Raw genomic sequence first — 24,571 nt, 5'->3', positions numbered from 1 at the left:
TCATATTTGCCCATATCTCCCAGCCCTGACTATCATGATGTTAATGACAGTCAACCCCTGAGAAAACGTGTAAGTATCCTGTTCATTCTTCAACACAGGAGAGGTTGAACTGGGACATGTTAACGCCATACAGTTTAATTCTGTGTTCATCAAAATAAAAGCATGGTTTAATAAAAGCAGTGGCTGTCTGTGCTGTGGCAGGTAGTCCAGCTCGCTGGCAACCTGACAGTGAGGCTGAGGCGCCACGTTATAGCCATGTCCCAACACACTGCTCTCCACATCAACTACACGCAGGTCACACGTTTCACACACAACACAAAACACGTCCAAGTTCTTTTTCATCAATGAGTTAGCCGGCTAATGGCTCCTGTTTGAATTGAGAGCAAACAGCTAGCAGAAAAGTTAGGATGTTTCCAACTTTCTCAGAAACTTAAAAAAGAAAAGTCCTCAACTCACCATTTAATGACTTTTTCCCCAAACGAATGCTCGTATTCCTTCCTGTGACACCGTGTGAATGTCAGAGCCGACGCATTCCTGACCGTGACACGACTCTGGGAATACAAACTACATCCAAACATCCAGTTGTCCTCCGCTGTCCTTCTGCTAACTTCTCTGCCTGCGAACCGAGCTGACTCCATCCATGAAAACTACTCCTCCTCCTGGCAGCTGATTGGCCGAAGGGTGCAACCAGGGAAGCTCTGATTGGCGGTCCCGGGCATCAGTCAAGTCTCCGACGGGACCCGGACCGAAGGAGTTCCTCGGTGCTCACGTGACTTGTGAGGTGCACCCCCTCCTAACTCCCAACCCCCTTCGAAAACAGCTGTCCGGAGACTGATGTTGTGTTCGAGTGTAGTGGAAGTGAGTGTGTGTGTGTGTGCGTGTTTGTTAGTGTGTGTGTGTTAGTGTGTGTGTGTGAGAAAAAACGAGTAAGCGACAGAGGTGTAAATCCTTTAATTTAAAATAATGGGTCGACTGGTTTGCACTGATTTCCCACTGGAGCTGTGCAGGCTTTTCACTGCTGTATTCTGACGCTCCATCGGGACAATATTGTGTATATATATACATATATATAGTAGCCTGTATGTCACGTGGACAGGGTTTGCGTCTCCATATTTGTGTTAAATCTCTACCTTGTCATGCAACATTGATATTTGACTTCTAAGGTTGCTAGTTCAAAATTTAGATAATATAAAGTTTTAGATTAAGGTTAGAGTAAGGGTTAGGCAAGCACTAACTATGGTTAAGGTTAGTGTAAGGCAAGCACTAACTATGGTTAAGTCTGGTTTAGGTTAAGGTAAGCGTAAGGCAAGTAGTAACTATGGTTAAGGAAAGTAGTAACTGTGGTTAAGGTTATAGTTAAGCTCTTATCTTACCTTTAACTAAGATTAAGGTGAATGGTAAGATGTGAATTGTGGATAGGTTAAGGAAAGGTTTTGGTTAGGCTGTCCCCAATGAATGGATGTCAAGTCAAAGTCCTAATGAGGACAGCTCTCAAACCTGCATGTGTGTATGTGCAACTTACACCTACATACTTCAAAATTCCAAAAAGATTTCTTTGGGGAAAAGTACACTTAAATTCATTTTTTCTCATATAACTTGGTTTTATTGAATGTTACCAAAAAACAATCAAGTGGAAAGAAAGTGTGTCAAACTGATGTGTGGTCAAACCAAAACCTAGGATGCATATTTTCTGTCATGCTGCCACCTACAGGCAGATGCACAACCATGAAACATTCAAGTATGACCAAAACCTATGGAAACAATTCTGTTTGAGAGCAGACAGTGTGCAACTCAGACTAAAACACAAACAGGATGTTGAATGTTATGGAGCTTATACCACCACCCACCCATCCCATTATAATACAGAACACTGTAACTAAGCCCTCATAAAAATGAAAATGCAGAGTGTAAATAGAATATAGTCTGTTGGTCATTTTTAGGCTCACACATACGGTAAGAGATCACATGATTACTTCACATATGTATAACGGATTTGATGACAATATTTCCCAAAATGCTACTAATTGAGCTTGTTGAATACGTGAGTCCTTATTAACATAATTAGTTATGATGCACAGTAACAATACAGATACAGGCAATGCGCTGAGAAATGTGACAGATGGTGAAAAGATCTTAAAGTTTGACATTTAAATACAAAATTTCTGTGACATACACATCAAACACTTAAGGCCAAGAACAATGATGACATTGTGCAGAAAATGAAAAACACGTATTGAAATATTGATGCGGGTTGAGTTGGAATAAGCATCAACTATATCCAAACATTTCTAATTCAAATTATTATCAATGTGAAACCAGGAACCAGACTGCTTTCATGGTTATTCTGCATCAATACTGCTTCCATAATGGCACATTACATCTCCATTCTGAACAATAGAGCCTTTGTGGAGGGAACCGGTCCTGATTTCTTTTTCTACCCGTAAAGAAGATTCATTAAAGGCTCCTTCTATCATGGCCACAATAAATAGTTTTCTCTGAATGAGAATCAGGATTTGACTCATGCCATTATTCATTTAGTGTTCACTAGCGCTAATGAATAACCTTCAGAACCTAATGCTCTAAGCATGATTCAATTTTCTTTCCTACGCTGCCCAATAAGTGCTGAATATCCGTTGTAAAAGCCCCGGAAGACAAAGGCCACATTCTTGACGTGACTTTATGGCAGAGTCGTTTGATGACTACTGAGAAGGAGCATAACCTCTCCTCTCATGTCATGTCTCCCCCGAGCTGACGACGTGTTACTACTGGTCGTCTTTCACTGACAGCCTAACAGGACTCAACTATAAACAGCAGCTAACCAGAAGCAGCTGTGGCTGCACAGAGATTAAAAATGGAACAACTCCTCAAACACGACAGGATGTAAATCTCAAAAAACTAAGTGTACAGTAGCTTCAAACGGTCCGACAACACTTACATTTCTTCTGCACAATAAGTCAAATCAGTTAACCCTGTGGGCGGATTTTTCATTAGAGTAAACAGAATTCAATTTTTTATGTTTGTACTTTTGAATGGCTCTTGCTGGATTTGCTGTGTTGTATATTTGCCCTCCTGTGAATAAACTGGACTTAAAATGGAAGAATGGATCTTTAACAATCCGGTGTTTGGAGGTGACACATGCAAGCAGGGACCCATTCCACTGCCTTACATAACCACATATACCTTTGAAGAGCAAACCAGTTGTAATTTTTTTTTCTTTTCTTAAGATTATTAAAAAAACTAAAACCTAAATGAAATCTGTCAGAAAGTAAAAACCTGATGGGAGGCAATGTTTATCTAGGTGGGTTTCAGAGCAGAGACTAAAAGCAAGACAATGTAAGAATTGCTCTCGGCTACACTCAAGATCCACCGACAGGTGAAAGGGATGACAAATGCGTTTATCAGTTTCATAAACACAAGTTGACGGCAGAGCATAAAAATAAAACAAATACAAACACACTGATTAAATTGCCTGAAAGCATTTTTAACTCTCCTCTGCAGGCAAGCCGGATTTCATATATATGACTTCACCCACACCCAAAACAGCCAGTTAGCCTCAAAGGTTATTTATCAGGAGACCTGATTATTAACAGGGTCAGCATCTGTCCTGCATGCTTTTGTCTTTAAGCCGATATTCAGTCTGGTTTTGGTTTCTTACACTGTCACTTTCTCTTTAGTCGTGAAGCTTGTTGCAATTGTTTCTGCACGATACACCAGAGTAACATAGAGCAAATCCAGACGATGTGGGAGAGAGACGCCACTCTCCAAATATTAAGACTCCAAATGATTTCAAACACGTTTTATAAACTAGATTGTGTTGTTTTAAAAATAATGAGTCTTGAAAATATCCATTTTACTATCCTCATGTTAAAAGTAACTTCAAACATCCGTCTTAAAAGAATAACAAGTAAATGCAAACATGGCATCGGTCAGATAAGAAAGGACCTCCTCAGTTGCCCTCAGCTGGCATGAGGTTTGATGGAAGCCCCGGACTGGCTGTCCGCAGCCCTGTATGAGGTAGCTGGCTTGTTTTCAAAGTTCCAGTCCACAGGCTTGAGCAGCTGCATGGTCTTCTTGTGCGTCCAGATGGGGTTGATGATGAGCGTAAGCAGAGCAAGGCCAGTGAAGAAAAGCAGGAGCTGGGGCAGGGCCACGTGGGTGATCATCTCCCCCAAGTGGGTGAAGGTTACCCACCAGAGGTGGTAGGTGAGCACCATGCGACAGTGGAACATGTGGATCATCACCCACTGGTTAGCTCTCCAGATCAGGGTGCGTGCCCAGCCGGCCTGTTAAGGTGAAAGAAACCCAGAAATACACATTGTCGAAAGCTATTTTTTAATATTTTTAACATTTTTTATGTACTTTGCATCTGTGTGGCTTATGTGTTTAGGGTCAAACGTTTTAGGAGAAATTCTAAAGGTTTAAATACTGATTCAGTTCTTCTGTGATTTGAACTTCCTCTATTAAGGGAGGCTAAAGTCTATTTCTGACAGGAGCGGTCATGAGGTGCACAGGAAGAAGAAGTGAAACCTGATGAAGTATCTTGTAATTTATAGGTTAGGTGACTAAAATCAATAAGGCAAAGATGATAAATTAATAGTATCAGCTGCAACTACAGCCCTAAGATGCTAGTATGGTACCTGCGCTTGTAATAGAAAGAATAGGTAAAGGCAATTTCTCAGAATCATGACAATGGAATAGTGCTTTAACTCATGACAATGTGATTTAAGGCCCCTACCTTCAGTAACATCCAGGATATACAGGTGAACGGCGTGCTTATCTCCAGCAGCAGCGTAACCATCGGCAGGTAGTGGCCAAGGGAGTCCCACACCACCGCCCCCGCATACCCTGACAGGGCGAAGAAATGGTGTGTCGCCAGTGGGAGGTCGAATGACCTGAATGCCACACTGGAGGCGTGTAGTGCAACATTCTCAAACATGAAGAACCCCGTGGCTGTGAGGACGTTGAACCACGACCAGTCCTCCTGTCCTCTCACTTTGTCTCTGGTCAAATTGGAGTGCTCAGTCAGCGCCTGGAGACCGGCCACGGTGCTCTGGATGCCGAACGCCGCCCGGGTGGCTGCCAGGTTCCAGAAGACCTTCTCCTTGGCGAGGAGCGAATTGTAGGTGTGGGACAGAGCCAGGGACAGGAGGTGAGAGAGGAGGAAGACTGCTGCATAGAAGCTGAAACCCAGACCGATGAGCTGGAGGCGAAGGTCCCATTGGAAGTACTCCGCACTGGGCTGGGAGAGCAGAGGGCTGGGCTGCGGGACAGGATCCATGATGGTGATGGGGGGGGGGGGGGGGGGGGGGGGACTGGAGCTCTAAGTTGAATTTAGTGGGGGGGGCTCAGCTGCGGGTGGGTCTGTGAGCAGAGCGTGGCACGTGCATGGCGTGCGGGTCACGTGCAGAATAACTGAGGATGACACAACAGATCATACATTGAACATTAATAGAACACAACACAATGACAGCAAGAAAACTAGCTTAGCTATGCTACATGGTTAACTCTCATTTAAGAACAACCCCTTTCACAGCTGCGTAGCATCAACGAACACACACTTTTTGCGGTAGCTTCATTTGTACTAACAAAACCAGACAATCTACAACACTTACAAGCAAAGAGACAAACTTGTATCATATAATAACATGAGTCAAGGTAAAGTTTACTGAGTTGTCAGCAGATTAGCACAAACAACACACACGAGCGTGAAGCTGACCGAAGCTACAGAAAAAAACAGGAAGTCAGAAGAAGCGATGTTCACTCACCGAACACTAGCGAGCTTCTGTGAGGTTCATTCTGAGCAGAGACGATTCCCCTGAACTCAGCCGAGCAGAGAGACGAAGACACAAACAGCCTCACAACAAAAACTCAGATCATACGACTTCAATTTGGTCATGTGACCTCCGAACAGGAAGTCACTCCTTCCCGGAACTCCCATTGGACCACACTGAAAGGACTCAGAATCCTATTGGTTGTCGACTGTCCCTTTAATTATCATTTCAATCCAGTTCTTCAGTAACAGACTGAGTGCAGGAATGAGACCTAAATCAAGTTTTGCTGCATTTTGAATAACATGATTATTAAAAGTAAAAATAAATCTCTGTATTACATACAATATTATTTTATCAAAACCTTTGATGCTGATTAATATCCTCACATGTCCCTCAGGATCAATAAAGTATCTATCTATCTATCTATCTATCTATCTATCTATCTATCTATCTATGTAATTGTCTATCTATCTATCTATCTATCTATCTATCTATCTATCTATCTATCTATCTATCTATCTATCTATCTATCTATCTATCTATCTATCTATCTAATATTTACCAGCTTACTATGAATTCCTCCACAGATTTATGCTTATGCTGTGGTTTGTGATGTGTGCTGCGGACTTTTAGATCTACATGGTTCAATGAGCAAGTCATTTAATACCGGAATATAAAATAAGGTGAGGTTACCATCAATAAAAGCTCAAATAAACACACCAGGAATTGCACACACTCTGTGGCTCTTATGCATACTCTGTATTAAGAAATGAAATGACAGAAAAAATGATTTGATCTCAGTTATGATCTATAAGAAATGTATTTCACCCAATAAATCGAGCAAAAAAAAAATACACAGCTGATATTTGGGAGTGGTGCAGATCCCATTATTATTATTATTTGAAAAAAAGCATGCAATTCTTTCTTTGTCCAGCAGATGACAACATCACCTCATATGTGTCAGACAAGGCAAATGAGTTTAGTTGAGCACTATGAATCTAGTGTTTTTAAACGACTGATGCAACAACATCTGATTGTTTGTGACCTCTCCAAAAAATGTACATAAAAGAATGAATGAAAATCAATCAGAAGTTTGGTTTAGGCAAATTTATAAATAAACCCATTTTTCTGACTTGCATTTAAAGGATTGACATCTTCTTAACTCTCCTGTTCGCTTCATTGAGTGGGACAAACAACAACTTTTTGTTTTTCCTGACAAACACCTCCCAGGCCAAATTGTTGCATATATTAACACTTTTGAAAATTGCAGTGTTTAGAGTCTGACAACTTTTGCTGCGAAACTTACACCTTTATCATTCTCATTAGCACACAGTGTTTGGGAATTCAAAGCCTGGTCTAACTTCAGAGATAGAGGAGGTTTAATTTGTCTACATGAGGTGTGTAGCTCCTTTGAGGAAAAACCAATCCCTCACCATCAAAAAATCTTACTAAGAAAAAATATCCTCTTCATTAGGTGGTTCTATCACCATAGCAACCAGATGCTAAGATTTGAAATATAAGATGGTTTTGATTGACAGGGACACACTCTCAATACCTCCATTGTTGCTGTGACAACAGGGTGAATCTGATTGGGCAATTTTGATAGGAGACCTCTGATTGGATGTTGACTTCCTTAAATACTGTTAAAGTTTAAGACAGTTGCTATTGCTCTCTGACCTTGACTGAGGTAAGTCATGTCTCCCCCCCCTTCACAATTTAGGCTAAATATTTAAGTTTGAAATGAAACCACTGTATAATATGAAGTTGCTGCTGTAACCTGCTGCTGTTACATGTTGATAATGTGCTGTGTTCTGTTGGTTTTTTGACAAATGGGGGAGTATTGTTGCTGGCTTGTTTTGTGTTTTGTGCTGCCTATCTTATTGAGTGATAAGTGATACCGTGATGCTAAGTAGCGTTAGGTCGCCCAGGCCAGGCAGAGCGAGGCATTGTGGAAAAAACACCTGTAGCACCAGGACATTTTCACATGTCACATCTTATTCTACCAAACGATGTGATTTTTGTAACATTGGGAAGATTAACCTTGGTGTTTATATTTAGTATGTAAGACAAAGTAAAAAAGCAACAGCTGCCATCACTGCCAATCAAATTCAGATTCAAATTCAAATCAAAGCATATGGTTGCCATTGTGACCCAAGATGTAGAGAAAAAAAAGATTCAACAAAAAGTGTCCATTCAATGAGGCAGAGTTCTTCAAAAAACAAAATCAGAACAAATGAAGACACGTCTGCAGCGCCTGTGAGATGAATTTCATGGAAGGTTTAGATTTTTAAAGTTGAAGTTCGAGTCCTGATGTATGGTCAGATCCTCACATTTTATTTGACAAGTAAACCAAATATGACAAAGCTGACAGTGGAATCATGGGTATGGCACAGGAGCCCTGCTCTTTTCTTGTCATGGGCCTCAATCAGATTACCCTCACACCGGGATGTGTGAAAGCTATGTAACAAAACTGCATAGCCTACTTTTCACAAAACACCATTTCACTGTCTGCAGCAGTGTTGCCGCTGAACAGATCATGTTGGATATGACACAGGCTCTCAAAAGGTTTGCATGTCAGGGACCCCAAAAGTGACACAAATTAGACCACGGACCCCAATTTTACAAGATTTTGATGTTTCAGCTGTGTTTCTGCAGAAAGTGCATTAAAATTCAGGACCAAAATAGTCATACATTCTGTCTGGCTCACCTTTCTCGAGAACTGTTCAATTTTTCAGCTTCCCACTTGTTATGTGTATTGTTAAGGGTGCAGTGTGAAATATCACGTGATACGTTCGTTATTATAACTCGGAGTTCTTCAAACTGAGCCGAGCTACCACACTTCACAGAGTAAACAGGTGACCGGCTCTTTGTGTAGCAGAGGAGGTATTTCAGGTCACTTTTGCAGATTCAGAAAGAAAGCTGCAAACAGCATTACCGCAGGCCAAGCTAACAGTCTATTCCAAGCAAGTTGTAAGTAAGCAAATGATTTCCCTTTGTGCCAGGGACCTCCATGGAAATTTGTTGAGCAAATAGAAAACACATGGAATGTCGAGAACAATATGATTAACTCATTGAGCTCCTCCCGTGAGCTAATACCACTGGGAATACTGTTATTAGCTGAGGCAATAAATAGCTGTTGAGTCTGACAATGTGAAATTAAATCTTGAAGGGGTTTATTATAAATCAACTCATTACATCTGACCGACATATATTGCCATGAGAGCAACTGACTGAAGAAACGACACAGAGAAACGTTTCCAAACTTTTTCTCCAAAAATTTAATCGCTGAATTATTTACATGTGATGACCTCAGCAATGATCAAACTACTCAAAAGTCTTTCAATAGCTCAGCTAGGAAAGAAATGGAGGGAGATGCATATGTTGTTGCAAACGTCTCAAATAATACAAAAGTAACCCTGTGGTACAGTAACTCGCACTGAAAAAACAAACATTGAGAAATGCATATGTGGTCGACTGAAATAAATACATAGCAAATGTACATCAGTGGGGCAGTGTGGTCGTCTCTGACAAAAACAGAAGCCTACATTCAGAATCAGTATTTCGCATGCCATCATATCAGCTTAGAAAATAACCATAACAAAGTAAAAATGAAAACAAAACATGAACAAGAGCAGAAAATAGTCATGTTTTCAATGAAGCATATATTATATATTTATATATCTATATATATATTTCTTTACAAATAATGAATATTTGGAATTATATTCATCTTCACTATAGATATGATATACAAGAGATGAAAATAGTTTTAGCTAAACAACTACATTTTATTCCTTTTTATCTCGTAATTATAGAGTTGTCTCACATTCCAGGTTCAAGGAAGTCTTGTATATCAGGATTATATCTCTGAGTGAGTCTAACGCTTTTTCCACGGCATGAAAAATAGTCCCCTTGAAACGTTTCACATCATGGATTCAAGAGTCAGAAGTGGACAGACAGTCACATACTGGAACAGAGGCCACAGAATGTCAAGATATGGGTTGAAATTATAGAAATACAGAGGGAGATGGTTGGAATGGTCCTCTTACACAAAACTGATGGATATGCGGCGTGTGTGGAGTCATGCTGGATAAAGATGGCACTTGTAGTTATTTTTTGCCCTCATTATATTAAATGTGAAATTGATGGCATTTTCTGCCCTCTGGGTCTTCGGGAGATGACACTTTTGAGTACCATGACCTTTAATCAAAAACATTACTACAGCTTCTTTCTGCCATGTGAGGAATCCTTCGGTGCTCAGAGCACCATACGCACCACATATGTGTACAACGACCAAATGTATAAACAGCCATATGATTTTTTTCTTCATCCTATCTTCACAAGAACTTGATTTTTCAGTTTGAAAACAGGACTTCACGCTCAGATTGTTTAGCGCTTTCACTCAAATATACCCTGCTTACACTTAGATTTCCTGCACTCCAGGTTCAACTCTACTCCTCGCGCTCACACTGCCTCCATGCACGTCTGCTCTTGGAGCTTGGATTTTTTTACTGCTGCATTTTTTGTGCAACAGGTCTGTCTAAAATCCCCATTCAATAGAAAGGCAGATGTAGTGATGAAAAGCCAAATTGTCCTGTCATAAATGAGGGTGTGTTGGCTTATTGTCTTTGAGAGTCCTGTAAGGGTGGTTACTTTTACCGGGTTTATGCACTCGCGCCCTCCACGGCTTAGGCTGGCATTCTGTCTGTGGGTTTGAAGAGGAACCTTCACGACACCTTCACGGAGCAGGGATAGGACAGGAAGCGGTGGACTAGTGGCAGAAACTTGGACTATGGGCAGAAAAGGTCTCTGGTTCGTCTCTGGTTCGACTCCACGGAGAAACAACAAAAAGACGAACCTGGATTGAACTGTCCAAAAATCCAAGAGGATTTAGTGCCCCTGAGCAAGACATCTGCTCCCTGTGCGCCGTACATGGTCGCTCACTGCTCTGTGTGTCCTTCACCAGATGGGTTAAAAGCAGAGGTTAAATTTCCCTACCTGCATGAGTGTGCCTGTGCATGTCTGTGCATGTGTTTGGGACTAATAAATGTATCTTAATCTTAATCTTAGATCTCTGGTCAACATGGGGCAGCGAAATCAAGGATCTCAAGATATTTCCATTATGGGAACACTGTAGCTAGCAGCTATAAAACTAAAAATATAAGGTGCCTTGTTTTTCTCCCCCCTGTATTTTATAGGAACAGTACCGACAGCAAAAGTGACACCTGGCAATCTACTGGATGGGGATTGAACAGACTTGTCGCACAAATAAATCTAAGCACAAGCAGCGTATAATTGAGTGCGAGCGCAGGGCTTTGAGTGAGAGCATTACAAAACCTGAACGTGTAATCAATAAGTCCTGCTCTCAAACCAAGAACAACACTCTGGAATAAAGATAAGGAAAAATACAGCCACACTGCAAGAAAATACAAAATCACTTTGTCAACCGGAGGCCATTACAGCTGTCCACCTAAAAGTGTTACCTGCTTGGACAAAAGAGAGTAAAAGGGTAAAAAACACTTCTTCTGACTTATAATCATTACAGCAGAAAGATGTTGTTCACAGCTAAGGAAACGGCTCTGAGAGTGTTTCAAGGTACCAAGATAGTTTATATTCCTGGAAAGGAAATTGATCTGAAACTAAATATATGATATCTGCCTTTCTTCTGACTGTATCGCTGCAAATTTACTAAAGCCTGTGTCTCTATTGCACAAATCCTTTCAACTTTTTCCTCAGCCCCTCTGACTTCTGGCACTGATCTCATTTTGCTATTTAAAATGGTTCAGCCACGGTCTAACTAGAAAAAAGGTCTCATCGCAGCTATGAGCAGAGAAAGCTTCTAGGAGAAGCGGGAGAAATGCTTTAACCGATCGATTTGCATATGAGAGAAAACGGCTCTGATGTGTCGATGACAGCCCTCAGAGAAACTAGCTCCGCAGAGATTGAATTTTGTACAGTGCTGATACTTAAGTTTTACAGTGTGGGCCACTATTCAGCAAAACATCTATCAACATAAGCTTTGAAGGGCCTCGGAGGCTGTTAGCTTGATCTCACCAAGGACCCTGAAATCTTACATAAGCTGCTTTGCTTAGTCAAAGGCAGGCTGGAAAAAATACCCTGCCCAGCGCCCAGCGCTACACACAGAAACAGCCTCGCAGCTACACAACAGCACACAACACCAGCGGTTTGGGGCTCAGTGCGGTGCTCTCGTCTCCTCTAAGCCAGCATATGTCAGGCCGAGTCTGTCTCTACCCCGTCTGCCTGCCACTGTGGCAACAGCAGGGGAACGTCGCAGCTCTGCCAACTGCCTGGCATCACACACCCAGACGCTTTCCAGAAACCTGCTGTCATGCTGTTAAAGGTCCTTGCCTCTGTATGAACAAAAGGGCACAAGTATAGATGAGTGTGTGTTTGTGTGTTTTATTTTAACTGAAGAATGGCATGACATATCAGAAACACTCTACTGATAAATTTGGTTACTTGGCGATTGAAAATATTTCTTAGCTCTCTGAAATGTCTCGTCTGAGTTCTGCTACAAGAGTTGATGATAAATTGAAAGTGAACATTCCATTCTGATGTGGTGAAAAGTTGACGTCTGAAGAGATTTTCTGTCATTCTGGACAAAGTTGATTCGGAGCCTTTTTTCTTTTGTGTCTTCTTGAATTTACCAAAGAGCCTATACGGTTAAAAAATTAGGATTGTATTTATCAAAAATACAATCTGTAGCACAAAAAGTTAAATTATATGCTATGGTAATCTTAAAAATGTTTCGACAGAGTGCTGATGACACAGGGACTATTTGTATCTCTGCGTGAGCTACAATTCACAGAAGTGTACTTTTGTTGTTTATGCTCTATGATGAATCTCCCTGGTCCAACGCTTAATGATGCCAGGCACACTGGCACAATTAATCAACCAAAAATAGTCATAAAAATAGAGTTTTAAGTGATGTATCGATCTGCTAACAGGACAGTGTCGCATTGATTGTTTGTCAAGTACTGTATTGATTAAATAAAAAGCAGCACCATTTAGTTGATTGATTATTCAAAGTTTTTACCAACAGACTACAGTCTTTAGCTCGGCGATGCGGAAGAAAGAACCGCAGAGTTTTGGCCTCTGCTCAAGACTAGCTTGTTTTCAATACCTGGGAGTAAACTCTGGGACAAGTGGGGACATTGTTATCCCAGCCCCGCAACTTTAGTGTTGTTTTCCTTACTACCGTGTCACATGCCAAGATACGGGTTGCACCAGGGATTCGTAAATCTATCTCCATGTCCCTCATGTCCCTCCTGAGTTTTTAGAATCTATGGGGTGATTTCATTTCATCATTCATTTATTAAATCGAGTTGTAGCGCAAAAACTTGTCTCCACATGCCTTTATGATTCTAGGAAGAGTAGCTAGCATGGTAAATTCAATATATATCGCAAAAGAAGTCTTTAAAAGCCTGGTAAAGGACACGAGGACCAACGTCGTGTGTTCAGTTTTGCAGCAAAAAACTACAGAATAGATGAAATCATGACGCTTCCCGGTCAACTCGCTCTCATTGAAGCTGTCATCACTCAGAAACATATTATTGAACACATTTCAGGTATATTCACGCTTAAATCTGAACTTGTCACGTAAACCAAGCTAGCATTGGCTTGTCAGTCGGTACAATTAGCTACATTGCAGTTACACCAGGCAGGTAGTAGGTGTAATAAAATATTTTGTGGCAAATTCTTCTTCATATGAAGTTGTTTACATTGTGCATCCAATTGTAGCATATGTGGAAATGTCCACTTCATCTAACACTTGTGAAAACGAAAGGTTAAATTTACAAATTTACCAAAGCCAATCTCAGCATTAAGATGGTTATCGATGGCAAATAATTTCTTGATAAACTCGTCATAGTTTATGATATTTAAATGTTTAAATATCACACCTGGGTCTGCACAGCTAAAGACTGTGACTCCTGTGTTTCCTTTCAACAGGAGATATGCAATTTTTAGATATTGGGGACTCTCTTCTTCCATCCCTCTCGAGTCCCTTTGCCCCAATTCTTTCTTTTTCATTACTTCTCAGTGATTCCTTGATTGAGTCAGCACAGTTAAAATTCTCCTTCTTTGGACTTTCAGCAACGCAAAACTTTTTCAAAAAAATTAACACACCGCAAAATTCTTTAATTAAAGAAACTAACATGCAGATATTTTGTTTTATTTTTCAATCACTCCTCATGAACTGTGTCTGGGGGCACTAGTTGGAAGGGCCTGAGAGAAGTGTATTCAATGAAAACACAGTTTTGTGTGTGTGTCTGCGGGTGTGTGATTAAGCTGCGACAGATCCAGATTTGTCCAAAGCAATAGAGAGGGCAGGGAAGCAGCGGATTTGTGGGGAAAAAATAAACACAATGAATATTCTTCCCGCTCACAATTAAAAAAATACAACAGTACTATTGTGAACTTGGGTATATACATTTCCCTTGGAAATAGAGAGAATCGTAATAAGTGCATAAGTGCATTTGTCTACACATTTTTTAACTAAGGAGTTACACAAATCTTCATAGTTTATTTTCCTACTGCAATGACATGATGCAGGTGTTGGCACGAGACTTTCATGTGTTCTGCTTCAAGTAAATGTCCCTATTTAAAAGTTGGCAACAGGAGCATGAGATATATTAGGAGAGTAGATTGAAATGTGCATGTTAATGAGCTGATGGATGTCGTTCTTCCACCAATCCAGACCATGAAACAATGTTTGAGTACAACCAGATAGGGTAGAAAGCTGCATTTTTCAACACTGACCAGTTCAGAGCTTATAAGGGCTGCCTGAATAACCTTGATGGGTGATCAGTGCCACATGCACATAGTTGAGGTATTTCAAGCATTGGCACTTTTCAAAGTTTAGAACTTACAACAATTCTGTGATATTTACCTTGTAATTAACATTTGCTCCAAAAAAGTACAGAGAAACAAGAGCCACAATCTAACTTTAAATCTAAAAATACTGAAGGTTTACTCACTTTGACCGTTTTCGAACATCTTGAAATAAATAGAATTTCTCTCATTTACTCATTTTAGCTCAAAGGCCTGGTTGCTGGTAGGTTTTCAAAGCTGCACTTTTTGAATGGCACTTTGCAAATGCTGAAAAACTACAGATGTACCCATCCTGGATGAGAGAGAGCGCTTGTAGACTGGGCATCGCGGTCTCCAGCAAACCACGGAGAAACCCAACCGACACGTGTCAGACATTTACTCCTGCTAACATACACTCTGGCAATGGGAGAGAAGGCTCGGCTCGTCCTACAGACCGATGGCGATGGATATTAAGGATGGCTACAGATGGATAAAGGAAGGGTAGAGAGAGTAGCAGTCTAGAAAAAGGCTAGTTTTAAAGTTGTTTAAACGTGTGGAGCAGGGAGACACGGTGGCCCCTGACCCTATCTTCTCAAAGTCTAGTCTGAGCCTCGGGAATATAGATCTCGATGCTGTCCGCTCGCTCCGAGGCCGAGTTCTGCCGGAAGGAGGCCGCCCGCTTGGCCGCCATGAGCCGCCGCCGGGCTTCCTGTCGGTGCCTGTCTGGGAGGTCCAAGGATTTCTCCCTCGTCACCAAACTCCTCTGTCGAACTGTCTTCTTTGGTAGTGGAGCTGGTGGCTTTAAGAAGAAGAATAGATAATAACTTTGTAGTGATTGTACACTTTTTCCTAGGACACTGTATGCAAATCATTGTGGTGTGGAAGGTTGCAAATATTGTTTAAATCCTTCCAGGGGGCTTATAATATTATTTTAGGAAAATCTAATCTTGAGCAAAGAAAAGCCCAAATTGTATTGAATATAGAAATATACAAAAATATTTTTAAATATAAAATGTTAAATCCAAAATAATAATTTGTTAAATCAAAGGTCATTAAATATCACATTAGATGTGTATTTTTAAGAGTAGATCTCCAAAGAAAGAATTCATCACATGTGTTAGAGTTAGACACATGTTAAAAGACCTACTCCTGCTTCTCCAAATTTAACAACCCTTCATGAATAAATAACAAAATTAATGTAATTAGTTTCGCTGCAAGCTTCTTGACTAGTTGCTTGATATGAATAATAATAACAATAACAACAACAACAACAACAATTATGATAATAATAATAATATGTCCCTCTGGCACCCTGATCAAAAAATTTATAAATAACATTGATTTATTTCAGTCTGTACTTGGTCACTATTACTGTTCAACACTCACGCAGCTGACAGAGGACTAACACTTTGAGGAAGGAGCTACATCCATACTGAAATGTGTTGTAAAGTTGACTGGGTTGAGGGCTCACCGTGCCGGGGAGGCTCCTCACCTTCTTCTCCGGGCTGTCGCCGGGCCTCCAGTTGTTGTTCTTGATGTGCTGCAGCTGGTCAAACTTCATGGTGACGTCGTCGACGGAGAGCTGCAGCAGGTCCCAGAAGCCGGCCAGGTCCTGAGAGGTGGGCCGCGGCATGGCACTGGGGTCCTGCAAGAGATACGGGTGAGAGGAGTTACGGTATAAAAAGATGGTGCCGGTGTCTGTGGTGACCTTAATGGGTCAGGGTCTGCAGTCCAAATAACAAAACACAATCAGCAATACCTGCATAGAAACACATGCTCATAGAGTATAAGGAATAAGTCAGTACTGTACTTCCCCTTAGATCCACTAGAGGTCCTATCACACTCATCAAAATAGGCAAGGATACACAAGGTTGGAGGGTTTTGCTCGAAATGAAGGGTAACGACAATATTTTCTCGGATGAGGTCAGAAGTAATAAACTGCTTTTGTCAGTTCGGTTCTGTTCATTACTCGAGTGCTGAAATGAAATGAACATCAGATTGAAGAGCACCTCATATTTTTACCCCGGTCCATTTGGTTGTTGGTATGATTGTTTGTTTGGAGGCAGTAAGACACAAAACAACTGGACGAATTTATATGGAACTTTATGTGGAATAAGGTCAGAGAGGAAGCCACGAAGTCTTTCATTGCAAGATTCAACATTTCCACTGTTTTCGCAGGGAATATTTTATGGATCTTGATGCAAAAAATCAAGCACATTTAGGAAATTGGTGCTACTTGATTAAATATAAGGGGCCATGGTGGAAGTATGCGCTCTACAAGAGGGCCATTTCGGCTGAGGTAACAGGTCAAATTCCAGTTTTTTTGTCTTTACTTTCAGATTTTCTTCCATTAATTCAGTCAATGTTTGTTCCATTCTTTAAAAACCCAGACGTTAAGCAGAGATGACCCCAAACACAAGACAATACGCCAACACCTAGCATAATCTGGTTAACCAATATAAAGTATTGCTATTGATGTAATTAGAAAAACACCCAGTAGCTTTAGGACCTGAAAAAAAAAGTGAACATTTTCCAAACAGGAATTACAGTCTATCCAGAAACCAAACTCTCTGGTTTACATTTTTCTCTGCGCTGCACACATTATATCTCAACACCAAATATTACAGCTGTAAAATCTGTAATTAGTTTAATGTGTGCAGTTGCATAAATAATTGTTCACTTATTCTCAGTTGATCTACAAAGAGACACTGTGGCTGGTACGGAGCTATGATACAACTCACAGATTCTGTAACAATGGTTACAAAGCCAATGTCACAACTTTACATTCTGCATGAACGAATTGAGTGGAGTACACAATGTTTTTCACTGTTACTAAGAAACAGAGCAGTAATCACACGGTGTATAATTAAGCTGTCCAAGTGTTCCACTCGACTCAGTGCTCCAGTCTCTCTGATTTATTTGTCTCGAGTCAGTAGAATTGGTGTCTGTCATGTTCGACATGTGTGATGAGCATGACGGCTCTGTAACCCCAGACTTACACTCTTACTCTAAGCCCTGTGCTGTTTAGAGTTGGTGGCTGGGATCGGTGCTGCACACTGAGTGTCCGACAGATTTACAACATGGTGGTAATGCTACTTTTAAAATAGTTTAAATTCACATCGGGAGCAGGCCCTCTCTATGGTAGCCGCCATGCTTTTTACAGTAGCCCAGACTGGACAAACATTTGAGTTTTAATGACAACTGAAGGTTTCCACAGGTTCTCTTTCATGTTGGAAGGGGAGGGTGAGTTGAGGGGTGATCAGCGTCAACATTCATCTTCACCACTAGATGTCACTAAATTCTACATACTGATCCTTTAAGTCCGATTGACAGCTGGTCACAATGTGAAGAAAATTCATGAAGGCAGACGTGAGATATTATGTTCATTAGGCAAAAAACATGTTTTGTGGATTCCAACCATGACCTTGACCTTTTGCCACCTAAAGATAATCAGTAATCTGTGAGTCAATTTTTCCTGAGGTCTTATGCTAAGATTCATTAACAGTAATGTTCAATTTCATGAGACAAATAAGTCGATTTGTGAGGTTAACCTTTGAGCTTCACCTGAATTCAATTCATCCTGTGTGAGTCCAAGTGAATGTTTGTGCCAGATGTGATGAAATTCCTTTTATGTGTTTCTGATATTTCAAGTCCTCAAGCACATGAGGTCTCTGTGACCTTGACCTTCGCCAAAATGTAATAACTTCACCTTTGAGTCCAACTGAACGTTTATACAAAAAGTTAAGAAATTTGAACAAACTGCCTATAGCCACTGGCTGTTGTCTGCATGGATAATTAAAAAGTACAAGATTGTAAATAGGCCCATGATAATATCCATCATTTAAGGTGAAATAAGGGGAAATGAGAACATATTTCTGTTCCCAGTAATTACTGTAGCTCTGCCTCCGCACTTATTCAGTTTTATTCTGCAAACAGTTCTCAGAAGTCATAAAGCTCTGAACATCTAGAGGTGACAGATTCAGGAGGAGTCTGTGAGTTTTAAGCTGCGGCTGTTGACAGTGTTGTGTTCTCTTAATCCTGGAGCTCCTCCCAGAGAAGAGCTCAACATAGACTCTGCTTTTAAAGCAGCGTTGGAGTCAAACTTTATATCAAGTTGATCCAAGAGGTCGACAGAAGCCGGGTGATGAAAAGCAGTAAACATGTCTTTAAACTGCCAGTTTGTGAACTTTAATTTCACAAAGTTGTTCTTCGTGGGTTTGTTATGTGGGGAAATGTTGCAGCTCTTTGGAATGAAAAAGCTCTTTTAGTGAACTAGCAGAGGTCTTGACTCAGTTTAAAAGGCTCTTTCACTGCATCTATCCCCGCGCCATTTCCACTCCCCCTGAATGAGCAGTTTCTGATGCGAAAGCAGCATCACTATAGGCCTACCTCATAACTCTGCACCGACCTAATGTGAAATATTGGGCATTTGGCTGCAATCAATAAAACGAGTTGGTGAATAGTGCAATAAAAATGTGAGGCAGAGCATCCCACACCCTGTATGTGTTTCTTAGAGGAGCTGCCGTTGGGATATTTAGGTCTATTTAAAATCATCGCCTTTTCTCTCTTCTCCTCCCCCCCACAAAACACACACACACACACACACACACACACACACATCCACACTCACGTAATGTTCAATTCAAAACAACATTCAGGTCACTTATAAATGTGCGAGATATCGATTCTCAGTAGTGCAGCTTTCCACAATCAATGATATATTCAGGGGGTTTTGATTCGGTTTGTTAAAGCATAAAATGTGTATTGAAGGCTGGAGAACAAAGGTGGTGAGGACACGGACAAAAGTTGATTTTCGTAACACGTGCCTATCATTTATCTTGACATTTTTCCTCACAATGCAGCCAATGAAAACTATAACTTATCTAATCCCTTGAAATTCAGATTTGATCTTCTCTGAGAAAGTGAAATGGAGTAACTTTATTTAAACTCTTCTACTTATTCTGAGACATTATTTTTACATTGATAGATAGATAAAGTCATGTATAAACTCAAATATCTCAAATATCTAATATCTCAAATAACCAGGACTTTACCGACTATTCATGTATAATAATTCGATCATGTTTTCTTTAATTCAATTTTCACTGTTGATTAACGATAAATATATATTAAAGATCTGATTGTATGTGGGGTTAAAAAAAAAGAAACAAACACATTCTCTGTTATCAGGTGAGACAGCTGACTGGGTATCTCTGACCACAACATGGCTGTGACAGCACGACAGTCAATAAAAAACAGAAATAATGCTGTCAATTGTAAGATACTTCAGGGAAGTTGCTGGAGACAAATGGGCTCAGACAGAATATTCTCACACACTCTGTGGTTGGGTTCTCACCAGGTTTTGCTGACACAGCCAATAGAACTGCTGGAATTTCTGAGACATGAGCAGCTGAGCGCTTCCCACTGCACTTCGGATCTTCCCTAGGACTGAAAGACACACACAGCATGTCAAATATTGCACTACACACCCATCCACAGACACACAAATATGTGAGGTTTTTCAGCAGACAACTCACTGTCCTCTGACAGGTCGTTCTCTTCAGCCTCGGCCTCCATCTCTTTACACCAGCCCTCTATCCTCTTGGTCTCCGTGTGAAGCAGTTGCATGAACCAGCTTCCGTCCCTCCGCAGGGACGGGGACGCCCTGCCCGACTCCACTGACGAGACTGCGCTCTCCCGCTGGGAGGGGGGCTCCAGCTGCCATGTGGCCTCGCTGGTCGTCTCCCTGGGGCTGGGGGGTTCACTGGGGGTACGGTAGTCCTCGCGGTAACTGAAGAGTCCCTGGGTACGTACGGTTCGCACCGCCCCGTACTGCGTGGGGGTGCTGGGCTCCGAGTGGCGCTGGAAGCCACCGCCGAACTGCAGGCCTTTGTCCTCCATGGTGGGGAAACACTCCAGCTCCATGTCAGCCTGCACAGCTGCAGTCACACTGTTGGAGCGCTTGAACCTGCCCTGTCTGTAAAGGGATGCAGTTCACACACACAGAACAAGATGACAGATAATGGCAGAGGCAATTGGGTAAACGTCAAACATTCAGCTTCTCTAACAAGGTTTAAATTATTATCTCACCCTTTCTTATCATCTTCTACCTGGATCCCGACAGAGTGGTACTCCGGTGAGCTTTTGCTTTCAGATTCGGAGTCGGTGGCTGCTTCCACCTAATATGAAGAAATGACACAAAGCAACAGTGCTTCTCATTATGTGAGCTACCATTCCCTGGTGTTACTGGGTTTATTGGTTTGGGACTGGACAGAGCACCTTAACTGAACAGAGGCTGTCAGAAAGTACAAACATTGCATGATTTATGGAGGCTGCAAAGGCAACAAGATGGAAAAGGTGTCCTGCAGAGGATTTACACAGTATAATTAATTTGAAATTGATGGAGGAGGAGCTGCACAGTATATAAAGTTTAAAAAAACTGTTATGGATATCTAAGGCTGACTGTAAATTCTGCAATTCGTATTGTTGTTTCATAATTTTCAGATTGTTTGCTGATTGATCTGTTTATGCTACAGTGCATAAACAGAACAACACTATAATTTCAGGTCAAAAACACAAGAAGCAAAAATTTGGTTAAGAATATTTTTGTTGTTGATACAATTTTCATTGTTGAAGATCCTCCGGCCCCAATGATCTATGTTGTACTAATCAGTATTTGAATATGACTAATGGATCAGAATTTTTTTTTTTTACAATACTAAATTCACACAACTATCACCTGACTCTGCAGCTCTTGTTTGCTTTGTGGAACTTTGTAGCATCTCCCAGCTCATAGCCCAAGACTTTTCTGGTTTTGTTTATGGCACGGATATTTATGATTGTCAATTTGGTGCAGATCCAAACACAACTCAACCATTGTTTCTTAATGCAGTGCTGATCTCAGGCAAGCTGTCCCTTTTGTTTTGTGTGATAGTTTGAATGCACGTAGTATTTTAGTTCAGTCAGGCAACTTAGTGTTTCTGACCTTATCCCTCCTTAATTGTCTCTGCTTAAATAGACCACCTAATAGAGAGGGTGTGTATAAAAGATAATGTGGAGAGTCAGGAATGTAACATGATGTATGTCACATGATTGGAGCAGCGCAGCTAGACTCAGCTGCCTGAACTAGCCCACAAGCGTTGCTCCATGATTACAACTTTTTTTTTAAATCACGTTAGAACAAATTTGACATGACACGCGATTTGTTATAATGTAAACTACTCCAGAGAGACTGATGAGTGTATATTCTGAATACCATCAGGTCATGGACATGGACTTGGTTAGGTTTAAACCTGGATGACTGAGGATCTCCACAGACGTATCGCCAATGTTGTGAGTGCGTCTTGCACTACTGCCTCCTAGTGGCTAAAAAGAGAATGCAACAGAAAAATGATCTGACCCTCACTGGCCCTCGAGGCCAGAGCACCAGGGTCACAGACTGTTTATCGCTGCCCGCTCTGCTCCCTGGAACCAGACCCGGGGTTTTGTGCCTGTCGCTGCTCAACAGTTTGACTTGGTACAGTCCACACAAATACCAATAAAACTTAGGCCTGGAATACTATAGCCTGTGCTCGCACTTAAAACCCTTCATTGTTTATTATATAATCATTAATATTAAATATTGAGATTATTAATTTATCTTTTATAAACTCAGACTGATCTTTACAGATTGACTTGTTGGTCCCTGTAACCAGAGTGGTGCCCCGTGACAATAAGTAATAATTACAGATTGTATTATTCTTAATTGATAATTGTATTGTTTTCATTAATTATTTAACTATTCTTAATTGATAACCGTATCATTTCTAATTAATAATTTCACTATTCTTATTTGATAGTTTTATCATTTGTAATTATTTTAATAAATAATTTTTCATTATTTTAGTAATCATATTTCATGATTATTAATAATTAGCCAACGTCAAGTCTACAACTTTAGCGTTCAAAATTTCCTGCTGCTTACTGTCACAATCTTTGCTGTCTTAAGCCACCTCTCTTTGTCTTTTTGTCATTTCAATCTTTCCCTATTCAGTGCCCAGTGAGCCTTTTATCAATTTGACAATATCACAACCACTTTGCAAATCAACATTTTTATAGGGCTGATATCCTCACTGGTAGGAAGCAATGTGCAGTTTCTTTTATTTTGAAAGTAGCCCTTCCTGAAAACACTTCTTATGTATATCTTTTGATGTGATTTTGTAATAGCATGAGTTTTAATAAAAAGAAACCAATGTTTTTCTGTCATACAGGGAGCATAATGCCCTTTTCACCAGAATGAATGCAGACCAAATCCAGGAAAGTCCGCATTAGGCCTTTAGAGCGGCTAACATTCATAAATCTTCAGCTCAATGTGGTTTCATGACTAAGAGAGTGAGTCAAAGGCACCAGTTCAAAATAGGACATGTTTCTGTTACAGAGAAATGTCAACTCTATCTTCAGTGTGAAGTGGTCAGTGCTCAAGCTGGGGGAGTGACTTTTTTGTGGGGGAGCCATTTTGTATTTTGTCAGACCGCTGGGGGGAAGCTGTTAGCGGCGAGGAAATGAGTGCAGAGCCGCTCTGCGAGGCGTCCTCCATTACTTTGTGTTAGAGGCAGAGCGAAGGGTCCACAACATGAGAAGAGAGTGAGTTTCATGTTGGTGATGGATGAGGGCTGATGGAAGATAGAACATCCAGGAGGCTGGGAGATTTATGTCCAATAGGTTTACCCATCCTGTAGATGCGGTGGTGTACGTACCCTGGGACACGCTGGCATGCATGCACACACTCTCTCACACACACACACACACACACACACACACACACACACACACACACACACACACATACATATATATATATATATATATATATATACATGCAGTATATACATAACATAAGTAATCACAGTCACAACATAAGCACAGGTGGGGAAACAGCGAGCATCAGCCAAAACCCGAACAGAGCCACTGAGCCTTTTGTCTCAAACTAACCACTAAACACCAACTAGTGAATTTTTTCAGCCAGTGACTGCGTTTGAGGTTAAAAGCTTTGACTTGTTCTTCAAACAGCCTCATTATGGCTCCAATTAAATCTATTTAAGTATAATAAATCAATCAGCGCCTCGGAACACAGACAAGTCGCGGCCTTAATGTTGATTTAATGCGCGGCTATGACCTGCTCTCCAAGGATTAGTCAAGAGGAGACACTTTCAGAGAGCAAAGATCACAAGGCGTTGAAAGATAAAAAACTGCAGATCAATACAGAGGCAGGTTAATTCAAGTTAATTACACAGTCCTTCCTGTAGCAGGTGAAGCAGACTGACTGCTATGATGAGGTCAACCGAATCTGCAGTGAAGATAAATCAATACTTGATAAGTCCCTATAGGTCGCTAGCTGTAGCATATTAATGCCATCCCATCTAGTGAAATGGCAACCAAATAAAGTCAGACAGAGCTACTCCTGCATGGAAACAGAAGGGGACTATCATTATTTGATCTGTAATAATTTTCTGTTTTTTCCTATCTAATTATTTTATCTATCTTTATTTATCAGCCTTTGGTTTCCTCATTTCAGATTTATGAGATTCACAAAGGTTTCCTCCATTCCTGTTCGTATTGCTCCATTCATCACAGGGCCGACATACAGAGACAAACAACCATTGACCCTCACATTAATATCTCTGGTCAATTTAGAGTCTCAAATAAACCCAACGCCAACCTGCATGTCTTTGGATTATGGGAAGAAGCTGGAGAACCCCGAAAAAAAACACAAAGACATGGAGAGAACATGCAAACTCCAAAGAGAAAGACCCCTGCCCCAAACCTTATCGCTGTGAGGCTACAACACTATCCACTGCACCGAATAACTACAATAAAATCCTCCTCTACCTCATTGATAAAACCATTTAAAGGGATAGTTCATCCAAAAAGGAAAGTAACTGGTGACTACCTCTTCAAACTTAAAACAAAAGAAAAAAAAACTTAAATCG

The 24,571-nt window shown here is 40.8% G+C and overlaps 3 protein-coding genes across 5 annotated transcripts in view; all 3 read right to left on the bottom strand.

The window, feature by feature from the left end:
• arhgef10 (Rho guanine nucleotide exchange factor (GEF) 10) overlaps positions 1–609 on the bottom strand; it is a 54,251-nt gene extending 53,642 nt beyond the window's left edge. For both annotated transcript variants that reach the window (XM_062397861.1, XM_062397862.1), the window contains exon 1: positions 457–609. The gene's annotated coding sequence lies outside the window, so the exon portion shown is untranslated. The remainder of the gene's footprint in view (positions 1–456) is intronic.
• Positions 610–2,901: 2,292 nt separating this feature from the next.
• On the bottom strand, positions 2,902–5,891 carry cln8 (CLN8 transmembrane ER and ERGIC protein). 2 transcript variants are annotated; one of them, XM_062397778.1, is made up of 3 exons: positions 5,766–5,891; positions 4,736–5,412; positions 2,902–4,283 (listed from the first exon to the last, which is right to left on the bottom strand). In XM_062397778.1, exons 2-3 carry the CDS (start codon positions 5,276–5,278, stop codon positions 3,957–3,959), a joined length of 870 nt encoding a protein of 289 aa, XP_062253762.1. In that variant the 5' UTR covers positions 5,279–5,412; positions 5,766–5,891; the 3' UTR covers positions 2,902–3,956. The 2 variants fall into 2 exon arrangements, with proteins under 2 accessions (XP_062253762.1, XP_062253763.1); XM_062397779.1 differs by having other exon boundaries at positions 5,771–5,890.
• A 7,021-nt stretch (positions 5,892–12,912) lies between these two features.
• The window catches only part of dlgap2a (discs, large (Drosophila) homolog-associated protein 2a), a 55,619-nt gene continuing 43,960 nt past the window's right edge, over positions 12,913–24,571 (bottom strand). Inside the window, exons 8-12 of the mRNA XM_062397879.1 lie at positions 20,694–20,782; positions 20,141–20,580; positions 19,960–20,051; positions 16,096–16,248; positions 12,913–15,402 (exon numbers count right to left, since the gene is read on the bottom strand). Of these exons, the coding sequence (XP_062253863.1) occupies positions 15,196–15,402; positions 16,096–16,248; positions 19,960–20,051; positions 20,141–20,580; positions 20,694–20,782 (981 nt within the window). The 3' untranslated portion in view covers positions 12,913–15,195. The remainder of the gene's footprint in view (positions 15,403–16,095; positions 16,249–19,959; positions 20,052–20,140; positions 20,581–20,693; positions 20,783–24,571) is intronic.

Source organism: Platichthys flesus, chromosome 10 (genome assembly GCF_949316205.1).
Source record: "Platichthys flesus chromosome 10, fPlaFle2.1, whole genome shotgun sequence".
Classification (NCBI taxonomy): domain Eukaryota; kingdom Metazoa; phylum Chordata; class Actinopteri; order Pleuronectiformes; family Pleuronectidae; genus Platichthys; species Platichthys flesus.
The sequence above is the reverse complement of the archived record's forward strand: the minus strand, read 5'-3'. Positions and strand labels throughout refer to the sequence as shown.

Bases quoted from the DNA above. Each gene is read 5' to 3' on its own strand.
- cln8 (XM_062397778.1), bottom strand. From the start codon at position 5,278: ATGGATCCTGTCCCGCAGCCCAGCCCTCTGCTCTCCCAGCCCAGTGCG. The intron at 4,284-4,735 runs GTAGGGGCCTTA...TCACCTTAACAG, and splicing joins TATCCTGGATGTTACTGAAG to GCCGGCTGGGCACGCACCCT.